General features: G+C 39.1%; 1 protein-coding gene across 1 annotated transcript; it reads left to right on the forward strand.

Moving 5' to 3' along the window:
• The first annotated feature begins 484 nt into the window (after positions 1-484).
• Positions 485-15,157, forward strand: LOC141793918 (cadherin-related family member 2-like). The gene is made up of 20 exons (XM_074674792.1): positions 485-503; positions 642-701; positions 801-907; positions 1,049-1,099; positions 2,508-2,621; positions 2,890-2,965; positions 3,080-3,189; positions 5,203-5,406; positions 5,525-5,674; positions 5,770-5,931; positions 6,035-6,274; positions 6,367-6,688; positions 6,766-6,837; positions 9,936-9,985; positions 10,069-10,220; positions 10,770-10,866; positions 10,962-11,050; positions 11,137-11,208; positions 14,138-14,188; positions 15,124-15,157. The coding sequence occupies exons 1-20, from the start codon at positions 485-487 to the stop codon at positions 15,155-15,157; spliced, it is 2,232 nt and encodes a 743-aa protein (XP_074530893.1).
• The last annotated feature ends 47 nt before the right edge of the window (positions 15,158-15,204 follow it).

Below are 15,204 nucleotides of genomic sequence, written 5' to 3' on the forward strand. Positions count from 1 at the left end.
ATCAAGTTGTGTGTTAGTGTCCAAGCTACTAGCTGTAAAAATGACATTTCCTCTTAACAGAGTTAAGGTGCAGTGAATCATTCTGCTGAAATCAGCTGCCAGTTAATCCATTTAAATGTTTCTGTTTACTGCTTTCTTAATGATGATCGCGACGTGACTGCCTAATCCTTTACATGTGCTCCCAATATCTTTTCAGCTGATAAGTCTGTAATGACAGGGACAATACTTGAATAACTAGCGACAATATATAAATACATTACAATAATACAAAACCAACCACTATTACCCAGTGCCAGGTCAGTCTGCAGGTCATACCAGAGAAGAGGTCCACATATCAAAGTTATAACTGATGGTAAAAGCTTGTCTTATACACATTGTTGTTTCACGTCGAGCTGAATGTATGTTGTTTGATGGACTTATTGACTGATGCAGCAAATGTAAAGTATAAATGAATTTTCCCTTTTTTTTCTTTTCCTTTTCAGACATGGGGGAGTTCTCAAGAGGTGTGTTGTTGTGCCTGTTGTGTATTTTAATACAAACCAAAGGTGAGTACTTGGTTCATTTTAATGTTTTGTTCATGTGTATTACTATTATCAATAGGGAGTGTTTGTTCATTTTTCTTTCTATTTGTTCATTTGCAGCAAATACCAGACCTGAAATCACCGTATTAACGTACAGAGTGTGCAAGGACATTCCAATTGGTAGGTCGAATGTTCATTTCTGTTTTTATTTCTCCTTTGTAAAATCATATGTGAGTAATAAAAACATTTATATTCATTCCTCTGATTTTGTTTCTGCAGGTGAGGTGGCGTTCACTATAGCTGCAACAGATGGAGAAAATGATCCACTGACCTTTTCTGTCTCTGGGATAAACACATACTTTGAAGTTGAGAGAAACACTGGGAGGGTAACAGTCAAAAGACAGCTAGATAGAGAGGTATGATAAGGTGGGCTGCAGCCACCCCTCTGTATGATGGAGTTTTATTCTGATCCTCTGTTTGTGAGTTTCTTCAACTTATTAAATGTTTTTTTATGTTTTTCTTTTCAGAGTGGTGAATCGATGACGCTTGATGTTACTGTCAGCGATGGTCTCAATACTGTGAGTGACACTTCAGTTAATTTCAATGTTCAATTTTAGACCATTTGTAAACTTAATGGCTGTGTAATGTTTTCAGATTACACCGATGATAACTATAATGTTATTGGACGCCAATGACAACAGGGCTGTGTTTGAAGAGACATCATATGATTTTTCATTACCAGAAGTAAGTCAAACTGGAATACCAATCAGTAAATCAATCAGTCTTTATTTGTATTGGCCCAATCATGACAAACATTATCTCAAGGCACTTTCCAAAAACATTAACAGGTCTAGACCCATTAATGTTAATAATATTTTATTAACAGAAACCCAACATCAAGAGAAGATAAGGAGTCTAATCTCATCTTAACCCACCATGAGTACGGGACTTTGCAGCGTTTAGCAAGTTACAATGGCAAGAAAAAACTTCCCTTTGACAGGCAGAAACCTCAGACAGAACCAGACTCATGTTAGACAGACATCTGAGGAGACTGTGTTTGGGTTAGAGGTAGATAGATAGAGGAGAGAGAGTGAGCGAGAGAAGTATGGGGGAAGGGGGGTGACAGAGGGAGAGGGAGACACACACACACACACACACACACACACACACACACACACACACACACACACCGGCCACACACACACACACACACACACACACACACACACACACACACACACACACACACACACACACACAACACACACACACACCCCGGCAACAATCCAAAGCTGGAGCAGCTGGAGTCTGATCCAGCACTAACTTTTAACTTTATCAAAAAGAAAACTTTTAAGTCTAGTCTTAAAGGTTGAGATAGTGCCTGCCCCCAGGACCTCAACCGGTAAGTTATTCCAAAGAAGGGGAGTCTGATAACTAAAGGCTCGACCTCCCATACTACTTTTAGAGACCCTAGGTACAACAAGCAGACCTGCATGCTGAGAACGCATTGACCTAGACGGATAATATGGAACTCTTTAAGATAGGATGGCCCAATGCCATTAAGTACTTTGTAAGTCAGTAGAAGAATTTTAAACTCTATCCTAGATTTTATAGGTAACCAGTGTAGAGACACCAACACTGGAGAGATGAGCTCTCTCCTCCCAGTTCAAGTCAGTACCTGAGCTGCAGCGTTCTGAACCAGCTGAAGAGTCCTAATAGACTTATCAGGACAGCCAGATAAAAGAGAGTTACAGTAGTCCAGCCTTGAAGAAACGAAAGCATAGACTAGTTTCTCAGCATCGTTTTGAGACAAGATGTGTCTAATTCTCTTGACATTACGAAGATGAAAAAGCAGCAGACTCCAAGTCAACACTGATGTAACATCCATTACACTTGGCTGTAAAAAAATCGAATTACTTGGCTGACTATGTCTTTAAATCTTGTGGGAAAGCAGCAAACTTCTTAACTTTCTCTTCTAAAAAACAGGACGGTGGGGGTCGGTGCCATTTAGATGAAACTATTTACTCCTACTCGGTTGAGGACGGCCTGCATTTCATCGATGTTCCCTACGAGGGGAGCATTGAAGAAAATTCTCCTTTGGTGAGTGGTTATGGACTTTATTGTTCCATTATTGTAACAGAAACGTATCATTTTATTTTACTTTTCTTTATCCCTGATGTGTTCATATCTATATTTCTTTGTGAGAGCCTAAGCTTCAAATAGTGATTTCACCAGTTTCTTTGTGAAATGGATACAACAACTGTAGTAGGATAATACGCTAATCTACAGGGAGTAAGTCTGCCTTAAGTTTTATGTGAGGAATCTGACTCCATTTCCTGTCCTCCACTTTTTTTTTTTAACTTTTCAGGGGAAAGTTGTGCTTAATGTGACTGCTGAAAGCCAGAACACAGAAGATGGTTATAAAATCACCTACAGCATTGAAGGTTTGCCTCCAAGCTGAAACAAAACAAAACAAAATTCTTCTTATTTTCTTTCTTTTTTAGATTGAGTTACTGAGTGGTAAAATATAAATTTGTTTTCTCCCCGTTGTTTAACAGATGCTTCGATGGACGGCCTGTTCGCAATCTCATCAGATGAAGGCATCATATCTGTGTTTTCAGAAATCGACAGAGAGGAAATCCGTGATAATGTAACACTGACTGTAAAGGTTTGTGTTTTTTAGGGCTCATCAGTTTACTCCTCTGTACTAATTTTAGTGTGTCATAATTAGTGTCTGTCTGATAAACTGACAAGTATGTGCAAAATTTCAGAGCTCATTGTGTATCAAGTAATAACTACAACAATTTTTTGCTTCACCATTTACACTAAAAATGGTGAAGAAGGTGGTTTTTGTTACTAGACAGAGATAAAAAGAGAGCGAAGGACTAGATTTAAGGAAGACTTTAAGGGACTAGCTTACACACCTGTGCAGTGACACTATAAGGACAGTTACCTGTGCATAGCAAATCAAAATAAGATGTCTGATGAACTCTCTGACCTGGTGTAACAGTAAATTAAAATATGTAATGGAAATAAGGTTGATCTCTACAGACATTAGCAGTCACACCTTGAACACATTTTTAGTGATGAACCCAGGATCACAATCAGTCCTGGTCTTTGGTCATCGTACATCATGACTTGAGTGTTTCAGCCTTGGTTGATGATCCCCCGGTTCGTGGTCAAGTAGCGTTAGATCAACAACAACGCTGAAACTTTTGGTAGAGAGAGTGAGTGTCCAATGCAGACAAAGATCTCTGCAGTTTACCGTTAAAGGCTCGCCGTGGGCTCTCCAACAATGGCTTCTACACTCATCAACTACAAAAAGATAATTGGCCTTTTTGTGCTTTTGGGCCTCTTCCATCTGGTCTGGCCAGAGAACATTTAGATAGGAGTGGAGTGTTTGGGCCAGATCTGAGCTGAAAGTTTTCTTTGCAGTGTGGTCACAAGTGGTACACTTTAATGTTGAGATAAATGACATGCTCAGAATAAATGTGGTTTATCTGACATTACAAACTCTGTGTGAATTATCTTCAACTGATGGCTCTGCTATCTGAGTTACGTTGGGCAGTAGATCCTCCCCCCATTGGTCAATTTGGATGATTGAGACCTCTATAAAACCGTCAGAGCCAGTAGAGTCATGTTCTGGGGACCGACTGTGGGCAAAGATATGTTGTACTGATTGATGGACATGCACCTTCCTCCAATTACTGCTTGAACAGTGTTGAAAAGTGGTTGACTGAGCTGGAAATTGCTCTCAAGTTATGCTGGGAGATGTAGTCATGTGGTGATAGTGTTTTTATGACGGATAAAGTTTGTGCTCACAAACAGCAAAGGTAAGACAATATTTTAGGTGAGTGGTTTGTTTTGTCTTTTAGCTGATGAATCAATGTGTCTTTGTTGCAGGGAGATACAGATTGTACTGTTGGAATCTGTGGAGTCTGCTTTCAGGGACAAGCTGTTTCTGTATTTCTAATAAGGTTTCCTCACTGGTCACAATTCTTTATTCCATTTATGCTAATGCTGTGTTTTTTGAAGCTTTCTGTTTTGATTGCTTGGCATATAAAATGTGTTTGATAGCCATAAAAGTGGTTTAAATAAGCTTTTAGTTATGTTTCTGAGTTTTCTGGGGGTATTCCACAGGTGGATATTTATGCGAAACAGACTGACTTTTAGACGTGAATGTTGAATCAGTGCATGGCTGCCCCCTGTTCCAGAGGCATCGGGAAAAAAAGAGGTTGAACCCATTTCGCCTGTTCATCCATTGACCCACCTAGCCATCCATCCATTCATTCATTCATTCATTCATTCATTCATTCATTCATTCATTCATTCATATATTCATTCATTCATTCATTCACTTATCCTCCATCCACACATCCCCTTAATATTGAGCATAGTGTTAGTTCAGTCAGGCCACAAAGTCGGGCTCATCCCACAGATCATCAGCTGTTATATTTTAGCCAGCTCTATCAGGTGACTACATCTACCCATCCAATCAGCAGGTTGCTGCTTAGTGCACATGTGAAAGAGAAAAGAGGTGTACTCTCCTCACCTCAGGCATTTGATGAGAGGTGTCCTGACTGAAATGTGGGTAAATGGGAGGAACTTTAAACTAGGAACTGAAAACTCAAATTGTATATATACACATCAGGAAATTTTGTTTTCATTTGTTCTCTTTTAGGCCACTGAGTCTAATTTAAACATCCTTGGGGTCTATACTAATGTCACAACAAGAGTACAGATCAGAATAATTGACGTCAACGACAACAAGCCAGAGTTTTACAAGTGTGGACTCTCCTGTGTGAAAGAAACCCACTTCACAGTGGAGGTCTATGAGAACGTTGGGACAATTTCCATCAACATGAGGGTCATAGATCTGGACAAGGTAAGAGAGAACAATGATTGATGAAGAGTTTTTCTGAAGCATGTGAAATACAATATGAGCAGCTCAACTTAACATCAATAATTTATCATTAATGACCATCTCTTTTGTTTTTTCATAGACTTCCAACACTAAACTGACCCTGGGAGGAGCCGACAAGGACGTGTTTTCTGTTCAGCCTCAGTCCAACGTGTCAGGCAGTAACATTGGGCTCGATGTCAAGCAGCTTGAAAAACTGGACTACGAGAAAACACAGCAAATGATTGTAGAAGTATGTAGAGAAACAGGAGACATTTATATCTGAGGTTTGTATCTGTGTCATTGTGAAGCCTGTCTGATGTATGTCTGTGATGTGTTATTGTACAGGTGATCGCCACAGATCAGTATAATACCAGCCTCCACTCCACAGCTACACTTACTATCAACATCAAAGACGTAAATGACAACAGCCCCAAGTTTCCACAGGCCACATACACACTGAATGTGACTGAAAATGCAAATGATGGGACTGTAGTGGCCAACATTACTGTAAGTCTTTCCCTGTCTCACATAAAACATGTTCAGAATACAGTCAAGCTTTTTCCAAGACATGGAAGAATGGATGTCACAAATCTGTTTCTCATTTGGACAGGCCACTGACGCAGACGCCCCTGACACAGAAAACAGTCAGATAATGTTCAGCATTGAGGAAAGCAAGTACAGCGTCAACTTCACAATCGACCCCGACACTGGAGTACTGAGAAACAGCGGTGAGCTGGATCGTGAGGCCCTGGACCCAGAGCTTGATGGAAAGATTGAATTAAATATCACTGCCACTGACAAGGGTACTCCTCCCCTGTCCACCTCAGTCCCTGTTACCATCTATGTCGAGGTGAGGCTTCAGCAGGTTAGATATTAATCTGCACTGATGCTGCTGCTTCTTTTGGAAATGGTAACTGTTTCCTTTTGATGCTTCCTTTTGAGGATGTGAACGATGAGCGGCCAGAGTTCTTGCCAACACCAACCGTTAGCGTAAAGGAGAACACCACCATCATGGAGGCTGTTGGGAGATTTACAGCAGAGGACAAAGACACAAACCACTCTCTGGTCTACGAGCTGGAGTCCATCAAATGCAGATGTGACGGCTCCATGAAACCCTGCAGTTACTTCATCGTGGATCCTACAGGGGAAGTCAGAGTCAACCCAGAGGTCACGGTGGATTATGAAGAATGTGAGCAGGTGGTGCTGGAGGCTCAGGTGGTGGATTTGTTCACAGAGAAAGGAGAAAACAATAGTGCTAAACCAGGTCTGCACTTGTTTATTTGAGAACAACATCAACTTTTAAATCACAAAGCATTGATGGACTTCTCAAATTTTTTTCAGGACGAATGGAGATCAACATTGAAGACATCAACGACAACATCCCAGAATTCATTTTCTCCGATTATGTGTTTGGTGAGTGCAATTTAACAAGGTTGACTAAATGTGAGTTTTTTTAAAAGGAAGAATTAATTATTTTATTTACTTTTTGACTAAAGATTCCTTAAAGAGGATCTTCTCTGTGTCACAGACTTAAGGTGCATCTCAAAGCATTAAACTGCTGTCTCCTCTCTCCTATCTGCTCAGTGGCACCAGAAGTACTTTCTGAGTTGCCGTATTGAAGGACTCAAAGTGTTAATTGTGCCTAGAGGCTTCATCCCAAATCGCCCCCTTCTCACTCTCCCTACACACTAACTCTCCGTTTGCGCATTCTCGCAGGTTTTTAAAAGATTGCACAAAATGAACCAATCTGACTCCGATGCTTGATTTGACTGTGCAGCCCTGGCACCTAAAATGATCACGTTAGTTCATTTGTTTGATTGGAAATGTTAGAAAGTAATAGGATTGAGAGACATGTGGAATCGATTAGCCCCTGTCGTGGCAAAGAAGTAAAAAAAACAGCTGGTGCGAGCTGGGAATGATTCTCATTTCACAAACACAAAGAAAGAAACACTGCAAAAAGGGCATAGGCCCCATTCCAATGAAATTCATGTGTGTCATTTTTAACTTTGTCAATCTAAGTGATATTGTGGAAGCAAGCAGCTGTTATCAGTCCTGCGCAGTGATCCTAGCGAGTCGCAATCTGTGCCATGACATAACAGCCATATACCGGGTGTCTTTCCGTTGACATGGCAGCAAGGTCTTCCATTTTCCTGCCTGTCTTATTTATACCCTCCCCTTCAATTAAAGTGTGACTTCATTTGGAGTGACACTTGGTAGTGAAGGGGCGGAATGTAGGGGTGGTATAGGATTTAGCCAGAGAGAGGAGAGATGGGACTGATTGGGGGAGCGACGAGTGAGGAGATGTGAGAGCAGGGGATATGGGATATCACTCACTTATAGGACACTGCAGTGGCTCATACTTCTCTCAAACTTTACACCACCTTCACTGGTTAAACAGTCAAATGTTTTTTATAGGTAGTGGTGACGAGATGATGGCCTGCCGAAGTGCTGATTGCAGATTCAGGTCAGGTGTGCAGAAACTGAGGGAGACTCACTAAAAAACCTGAGCCCCGTTCCTCGTATGTGCTTCTAATACTCTACACCAAGTCTTTTTAGCCTCATTTAATTGGCAGGATGATCGGAGGCTGACTGAGGGCATGTCCACACATAGCCGACTAACTGGAAAATCACATATATTTATGAGTTTAAGCCCGTCATCCACACTAAACTGCAGTTTTGCATCACAAAACATTATGTTTTCTGAAAACCCAGGCCAAAGTTAAGATTTTGAAAAACTCTGGTTTCATGGTTTTGTGTATACCCCAGGAAACTGAGTCCTTGGTTCCCAACTGTCACATCTGAATGACGGGGCTCATTCTGATTGGCTGCTTTACATCTGAAAAACACTGCTCATTATGGGTTTGGCATGCTTCAAGTGGCATTTATCTGCAGGTTCCCCCGGTGCGTGTGGACGAAAGCATTTTTTGGAAAAAGAATGAGGGGGGGTTGAGACAAGCAGCTTCCCAAGGGATTGATGATAAGTTAAAAATGTAAAGATTATGCATAGCTATGCAAACTCGTAGCCTAATGATCTAGATTAATTTCTTTATATCATGATCACCCAGTCAACTGACACCCAGTCAATTTAGGAGCCACAATACTCAGTGTTGCAGTTTGTAGAGAAATGCAGATCCGATCCATCATTTTTTAAAATGATTATTTTTATTGGCTTTACCATTTTAGCAGCCAAGGTATTATTATTTGCATCAGCTGACAGGGTCATACATTGCCAACACTGCCTAGCGCAGCCGTGCACTTACTGTCACTCAAAGTTGGTGAGTAGGTTTGCAGATTTTTGTGATCAGCACATGTTTATACAGTGTAGAGCAGTGGTTCCCAAACTTTTTCTGCCAAGGCACATTAAAGGACAAGAAAAAATCTGAAGGGACATCTGTTGTGATAAATAGCCTTTATAGCATGCGTTATCATTCATATCATGTAAAGTATCTGTAAATTGCATAATTATTTACCAATGCTAAATAAGATGTGACAAAGACAACAATAGTACTGAGGCTGGGCTCTGAACTATAAAGTATAAATGTAACATTTTGTATCAGCATTGAAAGCATAGAGTGCTATTGTAAATATTTTACCCTTATTGCCTATTTTTCTCTTTTCTCTCTGTGGATTGACAGCAGTCTCTGCACTGCCTCTGTGTTATGACATGAGAGCATACAAAGTAGTGATAAAGTAAATAAAAAATAATAGTTTTTCTGTAATTGTATATTGTATGTATTGTGTATTGTAATTAGGGATGGGTACCTTTTTACATTTGAAACGATCCGGTATCGATGCCTGGTACCTGGCGATCGATACCGGTACTCAACAGTACCAATTTTTAGTACTTTTATGTGTTTATGTGGTAAAAATATCTATTTCTTTAATAATAAAATATAAATATTTTTCAGTTTAACATATTTGTTTTTCAATATATAACCTTGCAATGCTGCGTTCATGTGCAGCATGGAAAATCACCTACTCTTACACTCCCTCACAGCCACAAGGATGGGTTTAGGTACCTGAACATGGTATCTTTTGATTTCACATGAATCGGTACCCGATTGACAGAATTTGGTCTGTACCTATAAAAGTACCTGATTTGGTACCCATCCCTAATTGTTATAATGTATGGTTGTCACAATATCCTACGGCACACTTGTTCTTGCCTCATGGCACACCAGTGTGCCAACGCACACTGGGAATCACTGGTGTAGAGGATGCTGAGGAAATCAGAAAAGCCGCAGAGCCGCCTGATAATTTTGGTAACTCTGTATTGAAATATACTATTTTATAAAACTATGGGAACAGTTTTTCTTCTTGTTAGTTAAACTCAGTTTTGACATTCAATAAAGGCCTTCCTTTATAAAATTCACTCTGACAATGCCAGGGAAGGATGTTCATGAATGTCTTCAGCGCAACATACACTTTACGTACTGAACTGCAAACAGCAGCTCTACTGACGTTCTTGGCGAACTACAGAACTAAACACATATTCTGTCTTTGGATTTTAGTTGTGGTGTCAGAAACTGCAGTTAAAGGCACATCAGTTGCAGGAGTCACTGTGAGTATATGAAATAAAATCAATTTGTTTATGTTGTTAATGCATGAAGTCACGACAATCCTTGTTCCTTTTGCTGCCCTCAGGCTACGGACCGGGACTCTGGAGTGAATCGTCAGATTGAGTTTGAAGTAACAGAGGTCCAGTTTAAAGACAAAAACAATCAAACCATCAACATGAAGCTGCTGTTTGAAGCCGTCACCACTCAGCAAAACAACGTTTATGTGGGAACTATTCAGTGAGTACAAAGTTATCCTTCTTGCTTTCTGTGTTCCAGTTGTGTTTAGTTTGAATTTTCATTCCTCCTAACTCAATCCAACAACAATACAGGGACTTACAGAAACTACTGAGAGAAACAACAGGATTATGAAGATATAAAGAGTGAACACATAGAAAAGCAAAAGTAACACAGAGACACAGGTTTGCAAAAACAACAAGACAAAAGTAAAAAAATAAAGTTGTAAAAAACAAAAGAGACAAAATCACAGGTAATCAAAGACACAAACCATGAAGTGATAAAACAAAGACAACAAATTACTTTAAAGTCAAACAGAAAGAACACAATAGTGTGTTAGAAAAAAAAATCAGAGTTACTGAAAATAATACAAACATAAAAAACAAGGGGCCCTGGTTTGGCCTGGTGGTTTAGGTCAAGATTAAAGGGTTGGGCAAAATGTTTTCAGTCTTGGTAAGAGGGAATATAGTGATCTTTGATGTGTTGATTTACCTGGGAACTTTTGTTTAAATTCATTCATCTGTTTATTAATGTTTTATTCACTCTGCACAGAACGACTGAAGAGCTCGATGTGTCTCTGAAAGGAAAGTATTTGGTAACAGTTACAGCAACTGATGCTGGAGACCTTTCCACCAGCACAGTGCTGGAGGTGAGTGATTAAATCATGGAGGAGGATTTTTTTATAACTGGTAATGTAGAAGAAAAAATAACATCTGTGTTTATTCTGTTGTCACAATTTTGCAGATATCAACAGCTGAAAAGTCGACTGTAGTTGTTCTTGAATTTTCATCCTCTGAAGAGGAGGTTATGAAAAACCTCACTGACATCATCAGGTACACTAATACATGAATTTAAAACTTTGATTTTGCCTCCAGAGATTTTTCTCTCTTTTTCTGACTTGATTTTTTTCTGTTTCCAGGGAGCTGACTGCTGCCACTGAGGCTACAGCTGAAATTGTTACAATCAGACCTGTTGCTGATGAAACACCCAGGCAAGTTCATTTCCTTCCCACTACATATCTTAACCACCATTCACACAAAATAATGATGAAGTCTGTTTGTTAAAAATATGGGGAAAAAAATATAATTTAACAGAAGCTGTTGTTGAGAGGGACCTAAAATAGTTTTCAGTTTCTCATTTGAGCACAGCTGTTATAGTGTTTCTGTAAACACACTGTTATGTTTTAGATATGTACTGTGTATTTGAAGATGAAACTTCTTTTCCCAATGTGTAAGTGAGTTGAATTCTGCTCTCAGGTCTTCAGGTGGAACAATCATTGTGGCATATTTTATTGACTCCAACGGTAATGCTCTCACAGCTGATGAGGTGGAAAACAAGATCTCTAATTCTGAACATTATGACGCACTGAAAGAACTCGGACTCACAAAAATTGTAAGTAGATTTAGCTTTCTTAAATTTTTTCTACATTTTGCCTTTTAGGTTACTTTTTGAATGCAATTGAAACTCTGTCTTTAAATCAAACCAAATCAAACTTTATTTACTGTATATAGCACTTTTCATGCATATTAAACTGCAACTCAAAGTGCTTCACAAGATAAAATAAAATAACAAAACAGAAAACAATAAAAAATGTAAGCCCGTCCCTCCCACCCCCACATATAGACCCAACTTCCCCCTTCATACACACACACACCCGCGCACACACAAACACTCCTACACTCGCACTCACAAACACAGTAAGTAGACTGATGACGGACCAGGGCAGACTCCACACGTGGTGCAGAGCCTCCTCCAGTCCCCCCGGAAGGATCCCCAGGAAGACATCCCTGTGGGCAGACCAGACACAACTCCCATTGTGGAGGACTCCCATGAGGAAACACTGGAGCTAAAAACTAAAAGATTAAGACAGGCAATAATGATAAAATGTCTGGAAATGTCAGGGTTTGGATAATGTAAAAGTAATAAAATGCACAAGACTTAAAATAATATAAATATGAATATAAATAAATTAATTAAATAAAAAACATTGAAATCAGTTAAAAGCCAAGTTAAAAAAGTGAGTCTTAAAAAAAAATATATATATATATCAACAGTCTTTGCGGTCCTGAGGTTCTCTGGGAGGCTGGTTCACAGATAAGGGCCATAATGGCTGAAGACAGCCTCACCGTGGGTTTTTGTTTTAACTCATGGTATGGTTAAAAGGCCGGTGCCAGAGGACCTCAGGGTCAGTGAGGGTTGACATAATAAAAGCAGGTCAGATAGATAAGATGGTCCAAGACCATTAAGATACTTAGAACTAATAAGAGAACCTTAAAATCGATCCTGAAGCGGACGGGGAGCCAATGCAGCGATTTTAAAACCGGTGTAATGTGCTCCTGCCCTCTGGTCCTTGTCTGAACTCACACGGCTGAGTTTTGTAATTATTGTAGAGTATGTAGAGTATAAGTACTCTTTTTGGGAAGACTATAGAGCAGGGCAATACAATAACCTAATCTGCAGGAGATTTTACTGTTGCAATATTACACAGTTTAAATTTTACATGTGTTTTCTTTATTATGACAACATAATGATTCAATTATACTTTGTAGATGCAGTGATTAGGAATTTGAGTGTGTCATTTTTCAAGCACTGAGCTGAAAAAGAGGCCAGGGCTCAAAGGCTTGAACCAGTGCCAAACTGTGACCAGGATGGGCCGACTTTGACTGATAAACTTTGTACAACGTAGAATTTACATCACCCAGCTCAAGTTTCCAGAATCTTAATGATGCATTTTGCTTTCTGAAATCCTGTGAACTTGTACTCGCGTGTATCCCTTTTACTTTCATTTTTGTTACATGCAGGCCCCTCAGCCTCTACAACACAACCTCTGATATCACAAGAGTTTGAGCTCACTTATCCACTTTGACAGCCAGCTTTAGTCACTTTCATAGTTAAAATCATTTTTTTTCCTTTTCACTTTTTGTTATGTTATCAAAGAGGTCCTTAGGGTCATTCTAGAGAAGGGATTTATGGCTCTTTGAAGGGAGATGGATCTTCAGGAGCTGTTACTTTCAAAGAAACCTACAAAAGACTGACTTATTGTTACACATTCCCCCAGCATATTCTCTGTTGGTGGGAATTATTCTGAAATATTGATAATTTTATTTAGCTTGTGTATTCATTGTATACATTCCATAAGGTAGTGCCATGACCCTATACTTTCACAGTGAGATCACTATTGTGAATTTTCCCTCACCAAAAAAACTTCATGGCAATATAAAAACTACATAGGCTACAGATCAACAGATGACCTTCAATAGATTTACACCCTTGTTAAACGTTACAGAGCAGCTACAAGCCTTGAACTAGAAGGTGATTAGTTCATTTATTTTGCATTTACTAATTTATGATGTATTTTTATGAGCTCTGTGTGTCCAGTATTAGTTTAATAGAAAAACATCATCAGTAGATGTTCCCTTGGTCAGTCGTAGTTGCGAAAGCATGAAGGTAAGTTAGCATTTCTTCCTCTACTACCTCTGAGATGACAGTTTAAGAGGGATGCCTCTGGCTCCAGAGTGACTTTCTGCTGAATATTCAGCTTCAAACTAACTTCACTTCACATCAGCAATAATAAAGACAGCTGTGAACCATGAGGCGGCAAACTATGCTGCACTAAGCTCTGCTGCTGGTAACTGAGGTTTCATATGCTTGTTTCAGGGGGGGCTTCCTGGTCCTGAACCATCTGATCCAATGTTGGCCATTGTGCTAGGAACACTGGCAGGTGTTATGGTTGCTGTGTTGGCTGGCGTTGGCATTTCCTTGTGAGTAAGGGGGCTTTGGAGAAAAAAAACAGAGCAAAAAAATAAAGATGAATATGTGCGATAACTCAACTGGTTCACATTGTATCTCTGTAAAGCAATACTTTCCAGTTTCCAAATTACCATATTTCCATATTTTAATCTGCACACCTCACTCTACAGGGGCATACGGAAAAGGAAGGAGGATAAGGCAGACAATGCAGACAAAGTCAGGTAAAGAAAACCTTTAATGTGACTCCCCACTTTTTTGTTTCCAGTTTTGATTTGATTTCTTTATTATCTGATTAATCAATGTAGTCACAATCATGAGGACTTTTTAGCTTGTTATCAAGCACACTTACATTTATACTGCTTTTTTATGATCTAAAAAGCAAACAAGACCATAAACAGGAATTAACTTTTCTATGTAGCATTTTTTCTACCCAGTGCATCCTGCTGTCACAGCCTGTTTAAAGTGTTTTACATTAAAGATTTACAATGATACATTTGACTTTAAAGATAACAGGATTTTTTTGTCTTGTTTTGTTTTGTTTTTGGTAAGAAATATAAAACATGTACAAGACAAAACCAGCAAAGACTGCTTTTATCCACTGGGGATACAAAAAGTTTAAGCTAAGCTAATTGGACAGATGTCAATGGGGAACAGCCTCACAAAAGCTGACAGGGCACTGTTTTACAGTTTGAAAATCATCATTGACCTGTGGCTTTTGATTGTGACCTGGATGTCAGTTAGTTCACATAGAACTGCTGATAAAACAAGAACTAACTGGAGGCTTTGTTAAAATAATATGCATATTTTTAATGTTTTATGGCTTTCTCTCTAAAATGAACTAAACACATAGTCAAAAGAAACATAAATCAACACTGAATGTCACAGTATAAAGCTGTCTCCTTATTTCCTATTGAAGCCCTTAACCTGAGTTTTGTGACATCATTTGATGAAACATGAACCTGCTACTTTGGAGTTTATCAAAAATAATTTAGTCAGTCTAGTTTAATTATGATTGCTACATTTTGTTACAACTGCCGTATCATATTGACACAAGGCTTTTCTGTCACAAATGCTGATATGACATAAGAAATTCTCTCTCCAAAATAATTAATCGTGTGAAGATTTTTTTTCTCATTTATTTCACCTTTCCATTCAGGCGCTTCTCCATTGAGATTCGTGGGGACTTCTAAAATGAAGTAAAAACCTGTCATGGTGAGTTTGCTTTTTAAAGTCTTTA

This window comes from Halichoeres trimaculatus, unplaced genomic scaffold, assembly GCF_033239565.1.
Source record: "Halichoeres trimaculatus isolate MK-OKI-2021-1 unplaced genomic scaffold, fHalTri1.1 fHalTri1_scaffold_7, whole genome shotgun sequence".
Classification (NCBI taxonomy): Eukaryota; Metazoa; Chordata; class Actinopteri; order Labriformes; family Labridae; genus Halichoeres; species Halichoeres trimaculatus.